Source organism: Leptodactylus fuscus, chromosome 2, assembly GCF_031893055.1.
Source record: "Leptodactylus fuscus isolate aLepFus1 chromosome 2, aLepFus1.hap2, whole genome shotgun sequence".
Taxonomy (NCBI): domain Eukaryota; kingdom Metazoa; phylum Chordata; class Amphibia; order Anura; family Leptodactylidae; genus Leptodactylus; species Leptodactylus fuscus.
Window position 1 is genome coordinate 191944516 of NC_134266.1, and position 27718 is coordinate 191972233.

Below are 27718 nucleotides of genomic sequence, written 5' to 3' on the forward strand. Positions count from 1 at the left end.
TTTTTTTTTTTTTTGTAATATTTTTTAATACCACATTAATTCAGTGGTCAGAGAGCGGTACTCTATATTTTTTACTTCTATTTGTACTGCAGGTTTACCAGAAAAACAGTATTAAACCTGATCTTGAACAGAATTGGTTTGGCTTCTGTTAATTCCTATTCTGTAGATCTGCATTTTATTTAACTGGTTTTACATGAGTGTTAGGCTGCGGTGTGTCTGCGCCTTCATGGACCCATCTACCGAGCCACAAAACTGATAGGTATAAGACCTGCCCTGAGTTTTGTCTCAGGCTCTCTGCTACATATATGGGTCTGTGATAATACACAGGCATGTGTATGGGGCCATTCAAATGAATGGTTCAGTTTTCTAGCTGTGAACAAACTAGGACAGCTAGGACAAAGCATACAGTCGTGTTCATTGAGGTTTATTCTGAGTATTTAGAAAATGTTTTTTTATTTTCTGTATTTTAACACATGCATGCAGGGTTCTTCTGTCCGCTTGAGAAGTCGGACATCTTCTCTTGCGGACAGGAAAGGACGGGCACGGAGTGCAAAAGAATGCACCCGATGCCCATTCAAGTGAATGACAGGTGTCACGGACACAGCCAGTGTCCGCTCCTAGTGTCCGTGACAGATTTTGCGCGGACACTAGGAGCGGACACTGCATGTCGGACACCAACGGTAGTGTGAACGCTCCCTAAGACTAGTTTCATTTTTTGCCCAATAAAATTGGTGAAAGAGTATAGCAGTCATATGACACATAGGGAAAACCATGTCATGTGCCAGTTGCAAGTTCTCCAAATTGACTATGTCACGTGCCATTTTGAAAACCTTTGGAGAAAATTTTGGTTAAGGCTAAGGCCCTAAGGTTGAAGAAAAAAAATGCTGCCTTTTACTATATGATCAAAATGAATGAGATTTAGTTGTGGGGAAAAAAGCTGAGGAAAAGCTGTGTTTAAAAAAAAAAGAAAACCTATTGTTTTTTGTTTGTTTTTTTAAACTCATCATGTTAACTCCAACTGCAGAATCGCAAGTGTTTTCCCTATATATCTAATAGGAGAAGAAAAAACGTACAAAAAATTTAGAGAAAACGATGCAGAAAAAACACTGCTTTTTTTTTTAGCTGCATTTCACTATGTGAGGCCTCAGCCTAAGGGGGCATTCACACTACGTAATCGCCAGCTTATTCTGAACGTAAAACACGTTCAGAATCAGCGGTGTATAAAGCAGTTTCATTCATTTGTATGAGAGCCGGCATACGAGCGCTCCCCATAGAAATGAATGGGCTGCTTCTTTCACTACGAGCGCTCCCATTGAAGTGAATGGGAAGTGCCCGCATGTACGGCTCAGCATGAGCAGAGCTAGCTGTACACGCCGGCACTTCCCATTCACTTCAATGGGACTGCTTGTAGTGAAAAAAGCAGCCCATTCATTTCTATGGGGAGCGCTCGTATGCCGCTCCCATAGAAATGAATGGAACTGCTTTATACACCGCTGATGTGTGTTTTACGTTCAGAATAAGCTGGCGATTACGTAGTGTGAATGCACCCTGACTGTGTCTTTTTCTAGTTTTATCACTTACATCAAGGTCCTCAGTGGGGTCAGCATCTTCTTTCTCTATTTCACTCACAAATGCAATGCCTGAAACAGCTGTGATAAGAAGGACTGATGTCCAAAGGAAGAAAAAAGAACAAAACACTGAATTCTTATCATGGAAGCAGACCTACAATATTAGCATACAACAGTACGATACATAAAATGAAGCAATCCTTCTGTATTATTCTGTCCGTTCTTCTTTTGTGCTCCTTTCTGTGACTTCAACAAACATATTTTAGACAAAGGTCTTTGTGTTATAATCCTCTGAGGTTCCACCAGTCATTTTCAGTTTGGTAATTCCTTTCGCTTGGCTGTATGAAATCTTACTGGATGATGCTGGTCTGGAAAACAACATTACATTGGCCCATTATTTTATATCCTGCAAGTAATATAAGTACGTGTTAAAGTTATATAACATACCATAACTTATCATAGAGCATGGTTCACATCATGAGAAGCTTCTGCAGTATCAGAAGTTCCCTGGGCTTGTCCTATCAGCAGCTAAGAAGGCATATAAAAAACCCTTTCCTCCTGTGTCAGGTGCCTGCTAATTTAATACTCTAGTTTGGCTCTGAGCCCTAACCATGTGTATTGGAATGCTTTATTCTAACCTTCAGCTTGTTTCTGGTTATTCATTTGTCTGCTGATTCTGCATTTGACGTGACCTCTTAGAACTGAACCTTGGGTTAGTATTGGATATCTGTTTTCTCTCGTGATTCTGCCTCTGACATAATCTGCTGGCCATTTACCTGGACATTGATTCTCCTGTTTCAGATCTGCCCTGTAAGTTAATTTGGGGCACTGGGTTTTGCTTCAGTGAGTGGAGTGTTTATTTCTTGTACGGTTTCTGGTGGTGATGACATGGACCCCAAATTCAGCAAAGTCCATCTAGCCTTGCGGCTGGTGTAAGTGAAAGCTTTTGGGTGTCTGGGGCTAATCCTGAGCACTGTATAAGATTTCATCAGCTGTTCTACTGCTCTCTGTTATCAGTCAGATCCTACTGGAGCCTTTTCATAAATCTCTTGTTCCCTGATGATGAGACACATGTCTTACTCTGCTCCACTTTATGAATTTTTTGTCCCAACTTTCTTGACAGAATGCTTTCTCTTGACACCTACTGTTTCTGGGATGATAATAATAGATTTTATTCCTACAGTACCAACATCCTTTGCAGGCCTTAACAAATTTTTACACCTCTCCATTTGGGTCTGTAGACAAGGACCTCTTGTATGAAACACAGTGAGGTGAGGTACAAACTCACCTCTAACTAGATGGGGATTTACTTATCCTAAAAGCCTCAATAGCATTGGTCTTCTTTAATGGTACAGAGTACGTTTGTTAAACTTGCTTTATTACGAATTATTATATCAAAAGATAGGTAGAACAATTAGCGTATAACAATAAACTAGTATGTTGTGGAATGGAATATAGTCCAAGAAATCCCATCAATAAAGTATTTGTTGTTTGCATACTGTATGTAGGAAGTAAAGGATACTTTAACAAAACAGGGAAATACATCCCTCAAATAGACAGTGACTAAGCCCCGTGCAGGGAGCTCTAAAAGTCCCTGGGAACTGTACAATGTTAGGGAAGAAGAACGCCACATCCCCATGCTTGCTGGAACGTTACAGGACAGCTGTGACTGCATTAAATATTACTTATTAATTTTTATGTAGATTGTGATCCCCACATAAAGCTCACAATGTAAAATTTTATTCCCTATTAGTATGTATTTTTGGAATATGGGATAGAAATCCATGCAAACACAGGGAGAACATACGTACTCCTTGCAGATGGTTTTTTGCCCTTGGTGGGAGTTGAACACCAGGACCCAACGCTGCAAGGCTGCAGTGCTAACCACTAAGCCACTGTGTGGCCCCTTAGATATTACTTACTGTATATACTCGAGTATAAGCCGAATTTTTCAGCACAGTTTTTGTGCTGAAAAAGCCCCCCTCGGCTTATACTCGAGTCAAGCAAAAAAAAAATATATATATTTTTTTATTTATTTATTTATTTATTTATTTTGGGGGGGGGGGTCTATGACCAGCCACAATAGTAATGTGTAGAATCTTCCATAACATAGTGAAAGAAAAAAGAAGCTTTAAAAAATATATAATAATATATAATAAAAAAATAAAGTAAGTAAAAGTTCTAAATCACTCCTTTCCCTAGAATACATATAAAAGTACACATTAGGTATCCTGTGTCTGACAGTGCCCGATCTACTGAGTATAGGGTATTTGCAGTGCTCCTGTTCTGTCAGGAAGGGGTTAATAGGAGCACTGCAGATACCCTATATTCAGCCAGACTGAATTCCAAGTGGGAGGAAAAAAAACCCAGTCCTCAAGCTCAAGGAAGGGGCAGACAGACAACCAAAACACCTTTCCCCAGCACCCAGCAACTACTGCACCCGAAAACTCCGACCATTTTAATTTTTGAGATTTTCCAGTAGCTGCTGCATTTTTCCCCCTCGGCTTATACTCGAATCAATAAGTTTTCCCAGTTTTTTGTGGTAAAATTAGGGGCCTCGGCTTATATTCGGGTCAGCTTACACTCGAGTATATACAGTATTAATTTGTGCAGTTGGGACAGAGAAGGAGGTATCTACATACGTGTAAGGAAGAACATTGTTAAGGAAATCTCACCCTATTAAGAGGCAAGCATGCGATTCTCTTCACTTTGTTGTTGTTTTGCATAGCAAAAGTTGTAAGGGCTCGTTCACATCTGCACCCGGTTTCCGTTTCCTGCATAAAACAGACCAGGAGATGGAAACCTGCAGGAGTCTTTCTCACCCATTAATTTTGAATGGGTGAGAAAGATGTGCGGTGGTGAGCGTTTTATGCTCTCTGCCGCGAAACCGGGTTTTATAATCCGGACACAGAGTCGGACATGCAGGACTCTGTGTCCGGATTTTAAAAACCGGTTTCGCGGCGGAGAGCATAAAACGCTCACGGCCGGACCTGGTCTGTGGTTTCCATCTTCTGGCATGAACCTAGCGTAATTCATGACCCAGCAAAGGCATATTATAAAAATTGGCTAAAATATGTAAAGCCATCCCAGGAGCAGTGTGAGGGTGCTGGAGGATGATGGTCTCTTGACATACAAAGGATGGGTAGCATTTCCACCTATGTCAAGAGAAAAGCTTCCGCTAAGGCCTGGTTCACATCTGTTTGGTAAATCTGTTTGAAATCAATATTTAACATCTTCAAAAACTGATTTCAAACTGTCCTGATGAAAACTGTGTTAGTATGTGAGGGGGCATTCAGACTTGCACCCGGTGTCCATCCTGTGCCTCTCTGCCAGGTTTCCGTCCTCAGTCCTGAGAAACTGGACCAGGGATGGCTTGCTGGTGATCAGCTTTAAAACATATTCATTTGAATGGGTTTTTAAAGGGATTTTACCATTAAAACACATTATTTTCTCATTGACACATAGGAATAGCCTTAAGAAAGGCTATTCTTCTCCTACCTTTAGATGTCTTCTCCACACCGCCGTTCGGTAGAAATCCCGGTTTTCGTCGGTATGCAAATGAGTTCTCTGGCAGCACTGGGGGAGGGCACCAGTGCTCAAACAGCATTGGGGGCATCCATCTTCTTCAGGAACGCCCTCTTCACGCGTCTTCTTCCGGCGCAGCTATGACTAAGAAACATTAAGTTTCGAAACGCGTCAGCCAGGTCTGTCATTGAACTATTTTCCTCAGTTGTCCATGTACTTTTTTGTACACGCTATTGTATGGGTACTATTGTAAACATGAAGTAAATACTGGGTACTATTGGGTACTATATGGGTACTATTTTAAACATGAAGTAAATAAAAGAAAGAAATTTTAATTAAGGAGGATTTCGCTGGACTCCATTTTTTCCTGAGATTTTTCTACATATTCAGAATGACTATAGGTCAATAGAAACAAACATCAGGTAAGTTACACATTATTCACTGAGTCCTTCCGTTTCTGCTGTCGTGTGATTTGTGTGACAGCCTCGTCTGACTTATGTCTTAGGTCTGCTATATCCGGTCCTCTACCTATTGCATGATGGCATCCTATACAATTTGCTTGTTCTTTGTAGCTCTACTCATGGAGATACACAACTACAGCTAGGAAGAAATGTTCTCATCTTCTTTGTACTCGAGTTCATTTCCATTTGGATTACAAGTAAATCAGATAATGCAACCCTCAGACCAAAGGCAAAATTCTTCCTTTCAACACAATCTTGCTTCATGGCAAGCAATGAGACAGAATAAATCCTCTGTTTGTTTCTAGCTTTCATGCACTATTGATAATGTCAGATGAAAAATGAACATGAAAATCTTAAGATACAGAGAAAACACAACAACATCAGCAAGGCTTCTATTCAATGCACGAAGAGCCGGAATGATAGAAATTATAGCGGGCATATAACAGAGGTGTGATAATAGCCAAAGAGCGGTATACTTTATATGACAGCTAAACCAAGTGTGTAGCTAGGGGGGGCATGTCCAAATGGACTATCCCTGTCCTTATACCCTATTATTCTACCTTATTAGCCTGGGGCTGAGAGGAAATTGTGTTTGCCATTATATATACTGTAAGAACTATTCCTGGAAGTGGTAACATTGCTCTGAGCGTACAGTTGTGTCCACTCCTAAAGGGAAGTCAGTATCAAACCAGCTACAGTGCGTACCGAGCACCCTCTTACCTTTACATAATCCTATATACTCAGGCCCAGTAGATACACCATTTCCTAGAGAAGGCCATTTGTGAAATATGCAAATTAGACTCAAGTGCAATGGAGCGGGGAGGGCTCTGTATTCAGGAGATAAATATTCCACTTGAGCCTATTACATCTATTAGATTTTCTAAAGGTATGGTGGAGCTCAGCATAATGTCCCCTTCAATGCTCTATGGCTGGTTTGATGTCATGTTTTATGGTCGCAGATACACTTTGGCTTTGTTGTAAATTTTAATTTTCACGAAGCCAATTCAAACAATATTGATACAAATATGAGACAAAACCCTTAACAGGTTGCAATTCGCAACAAAACCATTGGATGGCTGCACATAGACCTATAGGAGAGCATATCAGTTTGTGACATAGTGCAAAAAGCAGCTTATCTCACGGCATACACATTTGGACAGTAACGGCAAGGAAGGAAAGATCTGTATACAGTTCACAGTATTAATGGTGTACGGTAACTTACAAAGTGAATACGTTTTACCTTATCTAACACTAGTAATGGAGGATGTAATATACTGACACTTTTATATGGCCACTAATATGCTACTAGCAAATTGTATGGGCACTTCTTCCTGACACTTACTTGTAGTTAGCACATATGGTATGGAAGCTTCTATACAACTGGAACTACTTTCAGGGATGTTGTGTTTTAGCCTTCAAAATTAATATTACATGGATAAAAGTTTTATCCCTGTTTAAATAAAAATGGAATATCTCAAGATGGAGCTTATGGTGAATTTGGTGAGTTTCCGCGTACTAGGAATCCCTGCCTCACGATTACAATTATACCAGTAATGGACAATATGTCACTCGGAGGCAGGGACTTTTAGCATCACAGATAACTATACTGCTAGGAGTAGTGCTCCCAGCATGAAATTCAAGACAGTAAATCTGGCTAACACATGGACTGAGTTTCATGGGTGAAACATGGTCATGTGCTGTAACCTTCACTCTGAATGAAGAAGCAGCATTCCTGCAGAAGCACCAGATTGAACAGACTCCCAAGAGGTACCGAGGGCTGCCTCCAAGGAGATCCCTGTCTCACACTCCATTAATGTCCTCTCATCTAAGCACTGCAGCACCCAGCAGTACTCCAGGCTGGCACCAGATTTCCTCAAGAGTTAGTGCTGTAATTTTCTGTAATGCTGTTAGAAAGTTTCTGAGAACTGTTGTAGAAAGGATCTGCTGTGTCTACAGCACACCATTTCCTGAATGCACGCCACCATCCGTAGCAACCGGGCCCCATCGCATAGACTGTTCTTTTCATAGCTGCAGCCATTAGTAATTCTTCATTTTCACTAAATCTAACCTTACCTCTCCTCGCTTCCCTGCTGTGCAGTCTGCAGTTTCTTGTCGCATGAGCTACAAGTGCAATGTGACAATGTGCCACAGCTGCCAAAGATGGAGGACGCAGGGGTACAGTGGTAAGGCAGGAGCTGTCCACTCCTGTCTCAACACGGTATTTAACTCTGGACACAGATGAGTTTAAAGGGGCTCTATCAGCAAAGGCATTCAGGGTCCGCTGTCTTCTTCAGCCATGCCTCCTCTTCCAGCGATGTCCTCGGGTCCCGTCTAACTCGCGAACTGACATTGATAAAAAATGGCGTGGGCGCATGCGCAGTAGCCGTAGTAGAAGCAGCATGCTACTGCGCATGCACCCGCGCCATTTTTTAACAATGTCAGTTAACTAGTTAGACGGGACCCGAGGACATCGCTGGAAGAGGAGGCATGGCTGAAGAAGTCGTCGGACTCTGAATGCCCACCCACCGTGCGGTAAAAGCACACGAACCCCATAGACTATAATTGGGTCAGTGTGTTTGCTGCTCGCTGCCCGCAAGAATCATGCGGAAAGGAAAGTAGATTGTGAAGTACTTTCCTGTCCGCATGATCCCTGCGGAGATCTGGCGACAAGCACACAGACCCATTATAGTCTATGGGATCCGTGTGCTTTCACTGGCACACCGCTTGCAGTTGCATTCGGTATTCTGTTCGGGGGAGATCCCTCATGCGGACTCCCCTGGACGGAATACAAACGCTGATGTGAATGAGGGCTTACATTAGTTTTTGTGTTGTTTTTTTTTTATAATTTAATTTTTTTTTATACCATTTTATTAGCTCACCTAGGGGACATGGTCTCTGTTCTGTATGCCATGCTGTCTTACCACCCACTAGGCTAATATTCCCTAAATTGCATCAACAGTAAAAGGAATTACATTTTGGAATGGGTGAACAGATTTCAATAAACAAAATGCTAAGGGTGACAGCGCTTATAAGAAGAGCTTTTCAGACCTGGTGTAAGGTCCTCTTTAAGAGTTTCCATATCTTTCATGAGCAGAAAGCTTAGAAATGATATACAGTACATTAAGCAATATTTCCTGTTATATGAACAATTTGCCAGTGCACGACCATTCATTTTGTGACATTCTACTAATCCAGATGTATTTTTGGACATGTGCACACACTAATAGCATCAGACAGTAATGTAAAGCATGAATAACATCCATGGCCAGCTTTATTTTTAACAGTGTAACACATGAAAGCAATGCTGCCAGTACCTTAAAGCAATGTGCTGAGCTGAGGTTGTACAGCAAAGGATGAATCCTCCTACCAAGCAGAGAACAGATCCGGTCCAGCCTATAAACAACGCCGTCCCAAGCTCATATCTGTAAATAAACAACATGTACAGTATGCTTTAGACACGTGAGGAGTTCTGAATTTTAGGACACCAGGGTAGAGTTACTACTACTGTCTCATAGTGAAGACACTGTAAAGTTAGACTAGATAGATTACAAATAGATTTATCACAGTGACTGATGCTTAAAGATACCGTAAATCTGGCTTATTAGACTGATACCAATTTACCACTATTTGCCACTGCCTCTGCTCACAGTGCTGGCGATGCACTCCAGAGGACGAGCCAGGACATCACTTCATCTGCCTCCGCCACTTTGTTGACTTCTCCCTCATCCTCCCCTGTTTCTGTCTTATCTCCTTCTCCTGCACCATCAAAGGCACCATCAGGCGCTTCTTTACAACAACCCACCATCTCTCAGACATTGGAGCGCCGGCAGAAATACACCGCTAACCACCCACCCACGCAAGCCTAGAACGCCAACATCGCTAAACTGCTGGCCCAGGAGAGGTTGGCGTTCCGGCTTGTTGAAACTCCCGCCTTCCCGGACCTGATGGCAACTGTGGCACCTCACTATGCCGTCCCTAGCCGTCACAACTTCTCCCGGTGTGGCGTCCCCGCCTTGCACCAGCACGTGTCACTCAACATCAGGTGGGCCCTTAGTTCCGCGCTTTGCTGCAAGGTCCACTTGACCACCGACACTTGGACAAGCGCCTGTGGTCAGGGATGCTGCTTATCTTTAAGGACAGGCAGGGTGAATGTGGTGGAGTCTGGTCCCGGGGTGCAAACTGAGGTACCCTATCTCCTCTCCCAGGCCAAAATTCATGGCAGAAGTAGACTGAAACCCTATGACGCTGCAACCTCCACCCCAGCTACTAGCGGCAAACGCTAAAACACTGGTGTGGGGAGACGTCAGCAGGCGGTGCTGAAGCTCATCAGCTTGGGGGACAGACAGCACAGTGCCTCCGAGGTCAGGGATGCCATCCTGGCTGAGATGGCATTTTTTTTCCCTGCTACACCTGGGGCCTGGCATTTTTACGCCTGTGATAATGGCTGGAACCTGGTAGCGGCTCTGGAGCTTGCCAGCCTCCAACACGTTCCATGTTTGGCCCACGTCTAACCTAGTGGTGCAACGTTTTTTGAAAACATACCCAAATATACCGAAGCTACTGTTGAAAATGCGGCGCTTGTGCGCCCACTTTTGCAAGTATACAGGAGTCGCTGCTAGCCTAAAAACACTCTAGCAAGGCCTACATCTGTCCAAACACAGGCTGTTGTCCGTCATTCACACACGCTGAAACCCTACAATACCATATCTTGAGCAGGGTGTGTGAGCTGCACAGACCTTTGATGGAGTTCCATCTACAAAACCCAAGGGTTCCTCAAAGTCAGCTCCCAAAGTTTCTGCACCATGAGTTTACAGGGGTGGCAGAGTTGTGGCTAGGGGCAGAGGCATGGATAGGGATGATGTCTAGGGGCAAAAGCAGTGTGGATGTGGAGGCAAGCTAAGCAGCAAAAACTGGGGGTACAAGCTAAGGCATGGACTGGGGTGATGTCTAGGGGCAAAAGCAGTGTGGATGTGGAGGCAAGCTAAGCAGCAAAAACTGGGGGTACAAGCTAAGGCATGGACTGGGGTGATGTCTAGGGGCAAAAGCAGTGTGGATGTGGAGGCAAGCTAAGCAGGGAAAAAGGTGGCTAGAGGCAAAGGGATGTCCAGAGGCAGAAGACAGCTGCATGACAGAAGCTAGACCTGAGCCATCAAGGCCCAACATGCCCTCTTTTCTAGCTTCCTTAGAAAAATTCCCCCATCGAGGCCACGTTCCTCGCTGGGGGAGATAATTTCTAAATGTATAGGTCGAGGACAAACTGAGTGTGGTTTACACACTTTGCAATGCGACTCCCCATCTCCCAGGCCTTTCATTCCAGGCTAAAGTACAGCACAACCCACCCACATGCCCAAGGCTTCAACGGCCTCATCTCAAAAATTCTGGCCCAGGAGATGTTGGGGTCCCAGCTTGTGGACACTCTGCCCTTTTTGGGCCTGCTGGCTACTGCGCCACCTCACTGTGCCGTCCACACCAGCACTTTTCCCCAAACATGAGGCGGTCCCTAAGTTCAGCGCTTTGCCCAAAAGATCCACGTGACCAGCTACGAATGGACAAGTGCATGCGGACAGGGACGCTACCTTTCAATCTTGGCACAGTGGTTGAATGTACTTGAGGCATGGACCGGGTCGCAAAATGTGGTGGACTGACTTGTCTCCCCACACAACATTCCTGGGAGGAGGGCTGTAACACCACCCTCCTCCTCCGCTGTTAGATTGACCCCAGCTACGAGCTGGAAACGCTGCAACACTGATGTGGGGAGACGTCAGCAGGCTGGGCTGAAGCTCATCAGCTTGGGAGACGGACAGCACACTGCCTCTGAGGTCAGGGATGCCATCCTGGATGAGATGGCAATTTGTTTATCCCCGCTGCCCCTGGGGCCAGGCTTTTTTGTCTTGTTGGAGGGCTCTGGAGCTTGCCAGCCTCCAACACGTTCCATGCCTGGCCCACGTGTTCAATGTAGTGGTGCAATGATTTTTAAAAACATACCCCAAATTAGCTGAGCTAAGGGTGAAAGTGCGGCACTTGGACACCCACTTTCCCAAGTCTACAGTACCTGGAGCTAGCTAGCTAGCATTTCATGCTAAAGTACAGCGCAACCCACCCACATGCCCAAGGCTTCAACGGCCTCATCTCAAGAAATCTGGCCCAGGAGATGTTGGAATCCCGGCTGGGGGACACTCTGCCCTTTTTGGGCAGAGTGTCTACTGCGCCACCGCACTGTGCCGTCCACACCAGCACTTTCCCCCAAACATGAGGCGGTCCCTAAATTCAGCGCTTAGCCCTAAAGTTCCACGTGACCAGTTACGAATGGACAAGTGCATGCGGACAGGGACGCTACCTTTCAATTTTGGCACAGTTGTTGAATGTAGTTGAGGCGTGGATCGGGTCGCAAAATGTGATGGCCTGACTTGTCTCCCCACACAACATTCCTGGGAGGAGGGCTGAAACACCACCCTCCTCCGCTGTTAAATTGACCCCAGCTACGAGCTGGAAACGCTGCAACACTGGTGTGGGGAGACGTCAGCGGGCCGTGCTGAAGCTCATCAGCTTGGGGGCCAGACAGCACACTGCCTACAAAGTGAGTCATGCCATCCTTGATGAGACGGCAATGTGGTTTTTGCCACTGCACCTGGGCCCAGGCATGTTGTCATGTGTGATAATGGCCGTAACCTGGGATCGGCTCTGTAGCTTGGCAGCCTGCAACATATTCCATGCCTGGGCTACGTTTTTAACTCATTGCTGCTAATCTTTTGAAAAAGGTACCCCAATGTTCCTGAGCTACTGGTGAAAGTGTGGCGCTTGTGCGGATAGTTTTTAAAGTCTATAGTTGCCGCTGCTAGCCTCTATGCACTCCTACAACGCCTGTACCTGCTGGAACAACGGCTGTTGTGCGACGTCTCCACACTGCTGGCACTAAACATATCATGTGTTGAGCAGAGTGTGTGAGCAGCACAGACCTTTGATGTAGTTCCAACTCCAAAACCCTCGGGTTCTTCAAAGTCAACTCCCTCAGTTGCTCAACCATGAGTGGCCATGGGTGGCAGACTTATGTGAAATCCCATCCTATCCATTGCACTGGACACGAAACATCAGCATGCGCTCATCACAACTGGCAGCTGCGTTAAGCAGGGTGCAGGTTACAACACAGACCAGGCCCGAGCACCAGGAACAGGTGTTAGAAATACTGCAGCATCCGCCATTTCCTTCCAATTTTGGGGTTTTGGACCCGCCACCGACTTGTCTGGACCTAAGTGGGGATCATGAGACACAGTTGCCATCAGGGCAAGCTGTGGTCATGTGCGGTTTGCAGTAAGGGGGCAGTGCGCAATTGGAAGAGGAGTTGGTGGATGACGAGGCCACCGACCCCACATGGACAGGGGTGATGTCTAGGGGCTAAAGCAGTGTAGATGTAGAGGGAAGCTAAATCAACAAAAAACCTGGGTAGAAGCAAAGGCATAAACTGGGGTGATGTTTAGGGGCTAAAGCAGTGTAGATGTGGAGGGAAGCTAATTCAACAAAAAAACAGGGTAGAAGCAAAGGCATAAACTGGGGTGATGTTTAGGGGTGAAAGCAGTGTAGATGTGGAGGGAAGCTAATTCAACAAAAAAACAGGGTAGAAGCAGATGCATAAAGTGGGGTGATGTTTAGGGGCGAAAGCAGTGTAGATGTGGAGGGAAGCTAAGCAGCAAAAACAGTGGGTAGAAGCAAAGGCATGCAAAACTCTACCCTGTTGGAAGACTTATTCCTAGGTCTGGAACACGTTAATGGCCCCCCTGGACAAATTACTGCCACTCAGGGGCCTAGTGTCACCAGGAGGGACAAGTATAGGCGCATGTTGTGGGAATATCTGGCCGACACCAGCTCTGTCCTCTCTGATCCCTCTGTGCTCTACAGCCTACACTTATTTTCTCATCTTTTTTTCTGAACTGCACATCTCTTGCCTGCTTCCTTTGGGATCTTAGAAATGGTGGTCCACTTCCACAGATGGTAACTTCAATAGACAGTGTAACGGGAGTAGCTGAGGGATCGCTGTCTTAACCACTTTTTGGCACAAAATTAGCTTCCAAAGCCAAATATGGTGCAAGTATATGATGCAAGGACACCTACACACCTATTTCTGACACATTGGGGAGTTCACCCTCATGCGCCCTTTTGGCCTGCACCATCATGCGCCTCTTCCCAGCCACTCCACATTTCCCAAGCTTTTCATTGCAGGCAGAAGTACAACACAACCCACCCCCATGCCCAAGCCTTTAACAGCCTCATCGATAAACTGCTGGCCCTGGAGATGTTGGTGTTTGTTTATGCTTCTGGATACCCAGGCCTTCCGTCAGCAGATGGCAGCTGGGGCACCTCCCTATGCTGGGCCTAGCCGTTACTACTTCTCTTGGTGTGCTGTCCCTGCCTTGCGCCTGCATGTGTCCCATAACATCAGTCGGGCCCAGAGCTCTGCGCTTTGCTGCAAGGTCCACTTGACCACCGACACATGGACAAGCGCCTGTGGTCAGGGATGCTGCAGTGCTTATCTTTAATGACAGGCAGGGTGAATGTAGTGGAGTCTGGTCCCCGGGTGCAAACTGGGGTGGCCTATCTCCTCTCCCAGGCCAAAATTCATGGCAGGAGTAGACTGAAACCCTACGATGCTGCAACCTCCACCCCAGCTACTAGCGGCAAACACTGTAACACTGGCGTGGGGAGATGTCAGCAGGCCGTGCTGAAACTGATCAGCTTGGGGGACAGACAGCACAGTGCCTTCGAGGTCAGGGATGCCATCCTGGCTGAGATGGCATTTTTTTTTCCCTGCTACACCTGGGGCCTGGCATTTTTGCGCCTGTGATAATGGCTGGAACCTGGTAGCAGATCTGGAGCTTGCCAGACTCAAACACGGTCCACGCATGGCCCACGTTTTTCAACTTGTTGGTGCCATGTTTCTTTGAAACCTACACCATTGTGCCTGATATACAGGTCAAAGTGGGGCCATTTTCGTAAGTGAGAACTAGCCTCTGCTAGGCAGAAAACATTCAGAGCACACTCCTCTCATCTTCGCACCGTTGGCTGGCGGAGGAAGACGAGGGGGTTAGAGTGGCATCTGATGTCCCTGTCCCACACGAGGCTAGAGGGTGCACTTCAGTGCATCCCATTGCTTCACCACAAATGGTGTGAAGGGGAGTGGAAAATGGAGGAAATAGAGAGTGACCCTTACAGTTGGGGCCAGCAAAGGCATGCCAAGTAACACACTGGCACACATGGCTGACTTCATCTTGGGTTGCTTTTCAACACATATTTCACATCATGAAGAACAAATAATACTGGATTTTTACAAGCCTCGAACCCCGGTCTAGGTCTAATGTCTGTTCCTTTCTTATATTAGGGGAGAGGGAAAAAAAATTACTTCAGTGATACGTTTAGTGTACATAGACTGACTATTAATGTGTATCCCACTTAGTGTTGTTAGGGTTACACACCGTCACAACCTGGCTAAAGCTTCTATAGCTGTTAATAAAGTCAACATAACTTTACGGTATCCAAAAAGACAGCTGGTACCGACAGAGAGCAAGACAAATGTCAACTTAAGCTGTGAGCTCTGAACACTCACAGTGACTTTGGCGTCATCATCATTATAAGGGAGCGGGTGGTAATAAATAACTTGGCAGTGCCTAAAACCCAAAAAGCTTTTACAACTATATTTACATTAAGATACACAAATGACACTTTTTAGTAGCATGTCATGAGACAAGCTGATACGATCTTCCTTTGTGCAGTGCTATTTGAAAGTTAAACGCTGCCTTTATTTTAATTCTGGAGAAGGTGCAGACATTAGATTTAGAACATGTTGTCTTCATTGTCCAAATCCTCTATATAGGTAATGTGTTTTTCGGGCCGAGCTGTCTGGGAACGAGCTGGTGCTGCACTGACAACCTGGGTGAATATGGCAAGAGCCTGAGATGTAGGGTGAATGAATCCCCAAAATATTTGGGGAATTTCCACTCAGAAACTGGCACTATATACCAGTAGCAAAAATTGTGGGTGCACGTAACCCCAATATATTCTTTGAATTCCCAGTCAGAAACTGGCACTATATAGCAGTAGCAAAAATTGTGGGTGCACATAACCCCAATATATTCTTTGAATTCCCAGTCAGACAATGGCACTATATACCAGTAGCAAAAATTGTGGGTGCACGTAACCCCAATATATTCTTTGAATTCCCAGTCAGAAACTGGCACTATATACCAGTAGCAAAAATTGTGGGTGCACATAACCCCAATATATTCTTTGAATTCCCAGTCAGAAACTGGCACTATATGGCAGTAGCAAAAATTGTGGGTGCACATAACCCCAATATATTCTTTGAATTCCCAGTCAGACAATGGCACTATATACCAGTAGCAAAAATTGTGGGTGCACGTAACCCCAATATATTCTTTGAATTCCCAGTCAGAAACTGGCACTATATACCAGTAGCAAAAATTGTGGGTGCACATAACCCCAATATATTCTTTGAATTCCCAGTCAGAAACTGGCACTATATGGCAGTAGCAAAAATTGTGGGTGCACATAACCCCAATATATTCTTTGAATTCCCAGTCAGACAATGGCACTATATACCAGTAGCAAAAATTGTGGGTGCACGTAACCCCAATATATTCTTTGAATTCCCAGTCAGAAACTGGCACTATATAGCAGTAGCAAAAATTGTGGGTGCACATAACCCCAATATATTCTTTGAATTCCCAGTCAGACAATGGCACTATATACCAGTAGCAAAAATTGTGGGTGCACGTAACCCCAATATATTCTTTGAATTCCCAGTCAGAAACTGGCACTATATACCAGTAGCAAAAATTGTGGGTGCACATAACCCCAATATATTCTTTGAATTCCCAGTCAGAAACTGGCACTATATGGCAGTAGCAAAAATTGTGGGTGCACATAACCCCAATATATTCTTTGAATTCCCAGTCAGACAATGGCACTATATACCAGTAGCAAAAATTGTGGGTGCACGTAACCCCAATATATTCTTTGAATTCCCAGTGAGACAATGGCACTATATACCAGTAGCAAAAATTGTGGGTGCACGTAACCCCAATATATTCTTTGAATTACCAGTCAGAAACTGGCAGTATATACCAGTAGCAAAAATTGTGGGTGCACGTAACCCCAATATATTCTTTGAATTCCCAGTCAGAAACTGGCACTATATGGCAGTAGCAAAAATTGTGGGTGCACATAACCCCAATATATTCTTTGAATTCCCAGTCAGACAATGGCACTATATACCAGTAGCAAAAATTGTGGGTGCACGTAACCCCAATATATTCTTTGAATTCCCAGTGAGACAATGGCACTATATACCAGTAGCAAAAATTGTGGGTGCACGTAACCACAATATATTCTTTGAATTCCCAGTGAGAAAATGGCACTATATAGCAGTAGCAAAAATTGTGGGTGCACGTAACCCCAATATATTCTTTGAATTACCAGTCAGACAATGGCACTATATACCAGTAGCAAAAATTGTGGGTGCATGTAACCCCAATATATTCTTTGAATTCCGTCAGAAACTGGCACTATATACCAGTAGCAAAAATTGTGGGTGCACATAACCCCAATATATTCTTTGAATTCCCAGTAAGAAACTGGCACTATATACCAGTAGCAAAAATTGTGGGTGCACGTAACCCCAATATATTCTTTGAATTCCCAGTCAGAAACTGGCACTATATACCAGTAGCAAAAATTGTGGGTGCACATAACTGCAATATATTCTTTGAATTCCCAGTCAGAAACTGGCACTATATGGCAGTAGCAATAATTGTGGGTGCACATAACCCCAATATATTCTTTGAATTCCCAGTGAGACAATGGCACTATATAGCAGTAGCAAAAATTGTGGGTGCACGTAACCCCAATATATTCTTTGAATTACCAGTCAGACAATGGCACTATATACCAGTAGCAAAAATTGTGGGTGCACGTAACCCCAATATATTCTTTGAATTCCCAGTGAGACAATGGTACTATATACCAGTAGCAAAAATTGTGGGTGCACGTAACCCCAATATATTCTTTGAATTCCCAGTCAGAAACTGGCACTATATACCAGTAGCAAAAATTGTGGGTGCACATAACCCCAATATATTCTTTGAATTCCCAGTCAGAAACTGGCACTATATGGCAGTAGCAAAAATTGTGGGTGCACGTAACCCCAAAATATTCTTTGAATTCCCAGTCAAACAATGGCACTATATACCAGTAGCAAAAATTGTGGGTGCACGTAACCACAATATATTCTTTGAATTCCCAGTGAGACAATGGCACTATATACCAGTAGCAAAACTTGTGGGTGCACATAACCCCAATATATTCTTTGAATTCCCAGTCAGACAATGGCACTATATAGCAGTAGCAAAAATTGTGGGTGCACGTAACCCCAATATATTCTTTGAATTCCCAGTCAGACAATGGCACTATATACCAGTAGCAAAAATTGTGGGTGCACGTAACCCCAATATATTCTTTGAATTCCCAGTCAGAAACTGGCACTATATACCAGTAGCAAAAATTGTGGGTGCACATAACCCCAATATATTCTTTGAATTCCCAGTCAGAAACTGGCACTATATACCAGTAGCAAAAATTGTGGGTGCACGTAACCCCAATATATTCTTTGAATTCCCAGTCAGAAACTGGCACTATATACCAGTAGCAAAAATTGTGGGTGCACATAACCCCAATATATTCTTTGAATTCCCAGTCAGAAACTGACACTATATGGCAGTAGCAAAAATTGTAGGTGCACATAACCCCAATATATTCTTTGAATTCCCAGTCAGACAATGGCACTATATACCAGTAGCAAAAATTGTGGGTGCACGTAACCCCAATACATTCTTTGAATTCCCAGTGAGACAATGGCACTATATAGCAGTAGCAAAAATTGTGGGTGCACGTAACCCCAATATATTCTTTGAATTCCCAGTCAGAAACTGGCACTATATACCAGTAGCAAAAATTGTGGGTGCACGTAACCCCAATATATTCTTTGAATTCCGTCAGAAACTGGCACTATATACCAGTAGCAAAAATTGTGGGTGCACATAACCCCAATATATTCTTTGAATTCCCAGTAAGAAACTGGCACTATATACCAGTAGCAAAAATTGTGGGTGCACGTAACCCCAATATATTCTTTGAATTCCCAGTCAGAAACTGGCACTATATACCAGTAGCAAAAATTGTGGGTGCACATAACTGCAATATATTCTTTAAATTCCCAGTCAGAAACTGGCACTATATGGCAGTAGCAATAATTGTGGGTGCACATAACCCCAATATATTCTCTGAATTCCCAGTGAGACAATGGCACTATATAGCAGTAGCAAAAATTGTGGGTGCACGTAACCGCAATATATTCTTTGAATTACCAGTCAGACAATGGCACTATATACCAGTAGCAAAAATTGTGGGTGCACGTAACCCCAATATATTCTTTGAATTCCCAGTGAGACAATGGCACTATATACCAGTAGCAAAAATTGTGGGTGCACGTAACCCCAATATATTCTTTGAATTCCTAGTCAGAAACTGGCACTATATACCAGTAGCAAAAATTGTGGGTGCACGTAACCCCAATATATTCTTTGAATTCCCAGTCAGAAACTGGCACTATATACCAGTAGCAAAAATTGTGGGTGCACATAACCCCAATATATTCTTTGAATTCCCAGTCAGAAACTGGCACTATATGGCAGTAGCAAAAATTGTGGGTGCACGTAACCCCAATATATTCTTTGAATTCCCAGTCAGACAATGGCACTATATACCAGTAGCAAAAATTGTGGGTGCACGTAACCACAATATATTCTTTGAATTCCCAGTGAGACAATGGCACTATATACCAGTAGCAAAAATTGTGGGTGCACCAATATATTCTTTGAATTCCCAGTCAGACAATGGCACTATATAGCAGTAGCAAAAATTGTGGGTGCACGTAACCCCAATATATTCTTTGAATTACCAGTCAGACAATGGCACTATATACCAGTAGCAAAAATTGTGGGTGCACGTAACCCCAATATATTCTTTGAATTCCCAGTCAGAAACTGGCACTATATACCAGTAGCAAAAATTGTGGGTGCACATAACCCCAATATATTCTTTGAATTCCCAGTCAGAAACTGGCACTATATACCAGTAGCAAAAATTTTGGGTGCACGTAACCCCAATATATTCTTTGAATTCCCAGTCAGAAACTGGCACTATATACCAGTAGCAAAAATTGTGGGTGCACATAACCCCAATATATTCTTTGAATTCCCAGTCAGAAACTGGCACTATATGGCAGTAGCAAAAATTGTGGGTGCACATAACCCCAATATATTCTTTGAATTCCCAGTCAGACAATGGCACTATATACCAGTAGCAAAAATTGTGGGTGCACGTAACCCCAATATATTCTTTGAATTCCCAGTGAGACAATGGCACTATATACCAGTAGCAAAAATTGTGGGGGCACGTAACCCCAATATATTCTTTGAATTACCAGTCAGACAATGGCACTATATACCAGTAGCAAAAATTGTGGGTGCACATAACCCCAATATATTCTTTGAATTCCCAGTCAGACAATGGCACTATATACCAGTAGCAAAAATTGTGGGTGCACGTAAGCCCAATATATTCTTTGAATTCCCAGTGAGACAATGTCACTATATACCAGTAGCAAAAATTGTGGGTGCACGTAACCCCAATATATTCTTTGAATTCCCAGTCAGACAATGGCACTATATACCAGTAGCAAAAATTGTGGGTGTATATAGCCCCAATTCTATTGCTAGGGGACTTGCAGGGTATTTCTGAGGTGAAGGTGGGGGGGCACACCGTTGGAATGAGGATTTGGGGTGTATATATGGGGTATACGGGAATACACTGTCAGTGTGTTCCATTCAGGATCCTGGGAAAGCTGGGTTGCGGCGATTGAGCCCGTCAGTGCCACGTTACACTGACAAGCTTCTCCCTAGAATTGAAGTGATATGTAACCCCAATATATTCTTTGAATTCCCAGTCAGACAATGGCACTATATGGCAGTAGCAAATATAGTGGGTGTATATAGCCCCAATTCTATTGCTAGGGGACTTGCAGTGTATTTCTGGGGTGAAGGTGGGGGGGGCACACCGTTGGAACGGGGATCGGGGGTATATATCGGGTATACGGGAATACACTGTCAGTGTATTCCATTCAGGATCCTGGGAAAGCTGGGTTGCGGCGATTGAGCCTGTCAGTGCCACGTTACACTGACAAGCTTCTCCCTGGAATTTAGCTCTTACAAGAGCTGTTGTGGTTGTCTTCTCCTTCCTATCCTAGCCTGTCCCTGCCTACCCAGAATCTAAGCCCTAGCTAACTGGACGGAAACCTCCGTCCCCGGTGAATTGCAAGCTCAGAATGACGCAAAGCTGGGCGTCGCTGTTCTTTTAAATTAGAGGTCACATGTTTTCGGCAGCCAATGGGTTTTGCCTACTTTTTTCAACGTCACCGGTGTCGTAGTTCCTGTCCCACCTACCCTGCGCTGTTATTGGAGCAAAAAAGGCGCCAGGGAAGGTGGGAGGGGAATCGAGTAATGGCGCACTTTACCACGCGGTGTTCGATTCGATTCGAACATGCCGAACAGCCTAATATCCGATCGAACATGAGTTCGATAGAACACTGTTCGCTCATCTCTAATTAAGAATTAATTGTACATTGTGAAGTCTCTTTTTATAGTGAAGTCCGTCATTACTCTTCTGGAAAATATCATACCAATATTGTTAGGTTATACTTACTTTGCCGTTACATGTGTAGGGTCAAAGAATTCCACTGTGGTTTTATGTGCATAAAGGGAGCATGCAGCCAAAGAGCATATACCTGAAAAATAGCACAATAATGAACAGCACAATGTTCTGGAGAAAACATGAAACGTAGATAAGATAAACCGTGCACATTACTTATATTACTGCAAGTGGTTATCAGAGTTCTTATTATCTGGTTATGAACTAGCCTGATATATCAGCAGTACCTTGAAATACATAAAGTAATGACAATGTACGGCATATGTGCTGGATTACTGGAGATCAAGAGGTTTATTCTGGTTGTTATATAAGTAATTATTTAGCCCTCATTCACAGTTCATTATTTCATCAGTATTTTCCCTGTTTTTAAAGTCATGATCATGATAAAAAGAGAAGTGTAAATGTTTCATGATTTTATTTCTATATTTAGGATCCATTCTGGTTTTGGTTAAAGAAATAATCAAAGGCTCAGTCGAGAAATTGAGGCAATTGAGAACAGCCTTGGTTTTTTTTTGTCTTCCTCTGCATCCTTCCTTCCGAGTAATAAGTTAAATGGGATGGCTGTATATTTTTTAATTCCTGCTATTAAGATTAACAATGTATCATACCATTCTTTTATTTTATTTGGGATGTGTATTTATGTATATTTCAATTCTCTGTTATAATAGTACCGTATATACTTGAGTATAAGCCGAGCCGAATATAAGCCTGCAGATACCCTATATTCAGTAGACCGGGCACTTTCAAACACAGGGATACCTAATGTGTATGTGTTTCACAGTCATTTTCTACTTATATATGTATTCTAGGCAGTGGGGTAGCAAGAAATGGCGTGGCACCAGGGTGAACTTTTGACATGGCCCCCCTCTCAAGACCTTGACTGAATGCCTCCCCCTGCTGCTTTCCTGCACATGCACTATTATGCCCCATAGTGGCCCCTGTACACAGTATTATACCCTATAGTGGCCCCTGCGCACAATATTATGTCCCATAGTGGTCCCTGCACACAGTATTATGTACTGTAATACATAATACTGTAATAATTTTGCTGCCTGGGGAAGAAGGGATTACAACACTAAAAGTGGCATTGTAACCCCTTCTTCCCCAGGCAGTAGAAGTAGAAGCAGGCAGCTGCCAGCACACATGGGTTAAACTGACCAGTCTGCACTCACTCTTCTGAAGATTTCAGTGCTGCACTTCTCACTGTTTAAGGGTGCATGCACACTACGTAACGCCGGGCGTGTATGAGAGCCGTACACGCCGGCATTACAGCAGACTGCCGAACACTTCCCATTCACTTCAATGGGACTGCACGGAGTGAAAGAAGCAGCCCATTCATTTCTATGGGGAGCGCTCGTATCCCCGCTCCCATAGAAATGAATGGAGCTGCTTTAGACGCCGCTTATTCTGAACGTGTTTTACGTTCAGAATAAGCTAGCGTTTACTCAGTGTGAATGCACCCTTAAGTTGAATCCCTGGCACTATATTCTTCCTGCACGATGTCTCCGCCCCTCCCCCATTGTCAGGACGCACGCTGAAGCTCTCCTCCACCTGGAACCCGACACCTTAGGTGGCCTCGGGCCTCAAAAAGTAAAATTTATTTTTTATTTCTTTTTTTGGTGTATTAACTAGTGAGGGGGCCCGGGCCCCCTGAGGTGTCGGGCCCTGTGACAGCTGCTACCACTGCTACCGTGGTAGTTACGCCACTGATTCTAGGGAAAGGAGTGATTTGAACTTTTATTTATTTTATTTTTTTATTATATTTTTGTAAAGCTTTTTTTGTTCTTCACTATTTTATGGTAGATTCTATACATTACTATTGTGGCTGGTCATAGACCCCCCCCCCCCCCCCTTGCAAAAAAAAATAAATAATAATAATAAAAAAAATTTATTGCTTGATTTGAGTATAAGCCGAGGGGGGCTTTTTCAGCACAGTTTTGGCTTATACTCGAGTATATATATACGGTAAGTACTATTTCATCCAACCGTATGATTCAGTGCCAAATAATTTCAATGAAAAGAAATGTTATTTACGGGAAGGCATTGAAGTCTTGTATAAATGAACATAATGAAGTTTTTATAAAAAGAACAGTGAGCTGTCTGCATACAGTCTGAAATCTCCCCATGTTGGGACTATTAAAGGTTATCTTATCTTATTTTATCTTATCCAGGCTGCCATGAAGTCTTGTTTACAACATGACTGTGCACACAAGCTTCCCATTATTCCCATCCCCTATATAGTAACTATGCCCACTATATAGTAACTATGTACCCCTTTAAGTCACAGCCCCACAGAATCCCTTCCTCACTATGTGTTGCTGACCAACTGATATTTTGCCAGAAAATATTTCATTTTCTTCTTTTAGAAAGTATAAATATTTCCCCTACAGATCTCCAGAGGCCGTACATACAGGGCCATACATTTAAGATGGACAAGCTGCCAGCCATAAAAGGAAATCAGGTAGAGGATCAATTTTCATCAACACTAAATGGATAGATGGATTTGAATAAACAAAATTCTTATGGTGGTAGTGGCTATCAGATATTGTATGTCACTGGCCTATTAAGAGCTGGTAATGTGTCCTATATAAATAAATGCCTGATACAAATAGTTTTAGTTATGGTATCACCATACTAGCCATTACCTGATAATATAAATAGGATTCCGGCCAAACAGGCAATTTTAGCTTTAATCTGGTCACTACCTCCAATCCGTGTACATTTCATGCCAACAAATGCAAACACTATACCGAAGAATCCCAAGCATATAGATACAATCATGAGTGCTCTGCAGGCCTGCAAAAATCCTGGAGGTCAGAAACAAGATAACATAGTCAAACTAGTCCAAACTGTTAAGTAGCTTGTCCAGGTAGAGGTAAAAGAAAGGTCAGATGAGGTCAGTACAGCACCAGAGTGGTAATGGCAATGCAGTGAGCATGGTCACTATAAATATTCCTGTTCTGCTGATATTTGTTTCTGCGTTAGATTTGGTAAAAGGCAGAATGGATGGATTTATGTGAAGACTGTAGTATACTTTAAGGATGAGGCCCCACATTGCGGAAACACAGCCTTTTTTGTTGCAGATTTTGTAGCGTGTGTTTTGAGCCGAAGTCAAGAATGGCTACAAAAGAAATGGGAACTCTATAAAAAGCTCTTATATTTCTACCATCTGCTCAATCCACTCCTGACTTTGGCTCTATAAACTGCAACAAAAAAGGCTGCATTTCCGCAATGTGGGGCCTCAGCCTAAAGTAGGGGAATATGTTATATATTACATATACTAGTAATGAGCTACTATTGAAATGTGGATTATGACATTAAAGGGAGTCTACAGATTCCAAATACGCCCATTATTTTGTTTTTGGAGCCCTATTTTCATGAAAATTGAGAATTTCTTCATAGGCAAATGATGGTAAGGCTAAGGTCCCATATTGTGGAAATGCAATGAAAAGGAAAGCTGTGTTGTACAGTACCAGTAAAATGAATGAGGTTTGGTCTAATACACTGCAGAAAAACGCTGCAGAAAAGCTACATTTTAAAAAACGCATCATGGTAATTTTAGTTGTGGAATCATAAAAAAAATTTCCCTATAGATTTAATAGGGGAAGCTGAAAAAAAGCTGCAGAAAAAAACACAGCGAGTGTCACTACATGGTGATTTAGCCTAAAAGTGTTTTGCACGGGCGTCTACAGCGGAGACCAAAGCACTTTCCCATCATTTGCATATGAATAAAATGGTGATTTACATGGACCAGGAGCTCAAAGCTAAATAACAGAGATATCTATCAGAGACAGTAGAATTATCTCAAATCCTGAGATTAGGTTTATAACCAATTTACCGCTGACGGACTCCCTTTAATTTATTCTAATTTACATTTTATTTAAGTGCAGAAAATCTTCAACTGATGCTAGTTTACATATTCGTATATTATACAGGACATTAATATTATTCTCTAGCAGATCTAGTGTCTTTCCTGCACATGACATCTATTTACTATAATAAAAACACTTAACTGTATTTTATTTGGAATTTTTATATTGTACCATTCTATTACACATCGCTGTACACAGATGGCACACTTGAGATTGTGTGGCTGGAAGCTATTCCTCCCAACCTCCTCATATACATGCACTCAGCTGAGCATGCATGTGTACTCAATAGGAAGGAGGTTATAATGGCCTTTGGATTGCCACTCATTGCCCCCTGCCCACAGCGCAGCGATCAGCTGGCACACAAACACTTGTTTTTGGCTGATCAGATCTTATATGTGTAATATAATAAATAACCCAAGTCAATCTACATTCATACCAGGTTGATGACCCTTAGCTTACTGCAAGAAATTTCTGGTGTCTTATTTCCCTTGAGAACAAAGGACTTAAAAATCCAATAGCCTGATCCTTCTTTTCTCTGGCATCTGCCTTTGGAACAGTCCGGACAAACCCTTATACATTGGATGGAGATCCCCCGAATACATTATCATTACTAGAGATGAGCGAGTAGTATTCGATCGAGTACTACGATATTCGAAATACTCGTACTCGATTGAATACTACTCGCATAATACTAGCAGTGGTTCTTAACCCGGGTTCGATCGAACGCTAGGCCATATGCACAGTTCATTTTGTGTACAGTAAAAAAACATATACCTGTGTCTTGAATTTGGAAATAAATCATATTTGATTTATCACTAAAGAAGGGTTCGGTGAATGTGCATATGAAACTGGTGGGTTCGGTACCTCAAATAAGGTTATGAACCACTGATCTATAGGTATAATGGAAGTAGAAAGTCTGCAGGAAACCACTGCAGACTTTCTATGAAAAATGTTGCGGGAAAAACTGCAATGCGTTGCAGTTTTTCACACCGCACTAATTTACTATGTGGGCCTTAGCCAACTGATGGTTTTTACATGGGAAAATTAGTGTGGTTTATCTGTGGTAACTTCAGACAATGCATATATGATATATTCTTTTTTTAAAAAAAGGGGTAAATTCACTTCAGTACAGAGCAGAATCATAATTTACATGTGGTGAATTTTGTGCAAAATTTAATACAAAATTACAGCTCTTAATAAAATTACTTGCATGAAATGAGAAGACGTAAAAAAGGGACAATGAAAAAAAGGTACAACAAAATTGTGCAAATTATAAATGACCCCTAGTATATATTTGGAGTGTGGGAAGAACTACATACTCCATGTACATTGGACTCCAAAATCCCAGTACTGTAAAGGTTAAATACTAAGACTAAGGCCCCACGTTGCAGAAAAGCTGCCTTTTTAGTAAAGATTTTGCTGTGATTTGGTTTTTTTTAGCTAATGCCAGGATTAAATTTAACAGAAGAGAGAAGTATAAGATATTCCTTTATATTTCCCATATTCTTTCATGCCAAAAATATTTAAATATCCATATTAGTAAAGCACGAAAATATGTAATAATCAGGTTCAAGACTTTTCCAAGAAAATAGTGCTATTTAAAAAATACAATAAAAAGTACATTGTTATTTCATCCATATCTTAAAACATTAAAAGATTAAAACATGAGTCAGTGCCAAAAAAGGGAGTAAGCAGAAAGTTAAATAGCTGATATCACCGACATGAAATACTCAATGTAAAAAAGGTCAATGAAATTCCTATAAGCACAAGGTGAAAAATATGATCCACAAGAGTCACAAAAATGTATAAAAAACATGGATAATGTATAAGTAAAGTGCAAGTACAAGAATGACTATACATGTAGTAGCAGAAGTCTACCAATGCTCACCCACCACATCCAATGTGTGTTTGGCCACAATTCATGGAAGACTTTCTTACCTTCTACACGAAATATGGTTAAGTGAGGCCGACAATGGTAGGAGCCCAAAGCATTCCCTGCGCAGTTCATCCACAAGCCCTGAAACACCCAAGTGGCCGTAATGACGGAGCTGGCTCGGCTGGTCACCCTCCATTCGTTTGATACAATTGCACCAATGACAGCTCCGGTGCCACAAATGCAGAATATCACCGCAATAATCTGAAGTCCAGACATATCAAACAAATAACGTGAAGGGATTCTCAATGAGATGTGGGAAAAGCTCTGAAGGCCTCATTACATTTGACAGGCACTACAAAAACATCATGTCCTTGTAAAACATGGTTTTCTTTCCTCACAAGAGCAACTCTTGCTACGGGGCAAAGTACATTTCACTGGAGGTGAAGCACTGGGGCAAGAAGGGCTGCCGTGTATTAATGAATGGATTAATGTATTCTGAGCAATAATGAAGAGCTCCAGATATCGCAGGTTTTTAGCTTACAAGTATACATGAATCATTTACATTGCGTAGACAGTACATTTGCA

General features: G+C 42.8%; 1 protein-coding gene across 1 annotated transcript; it reads right to left on the reverse strand.

Moving 5' to 3' along the window:
- Positions 1–1830: 1830 nt before the first annotated feature.
- Positions 1831–27409, reverse strand: CLDN10 (claudin 10). Its single transcript, XM_075265380.1, has 5 exons — positions 27196–27409; positions 24031–24192; positions 21380–21461; positions 8869–8976; positions 1831–1936 (listed from the first exon to the last, which is right to left on the reverse strand). Exons 1-5 carry the CDS (start codon positions 27407–27409, stop codon positions 1831–1833), a joined length of 672 nt encoding a protein of 223 aa, XP_075121481.1.
- Between the last annotated feature and the right edge of the window lie 309 nt (positions 27410–27718).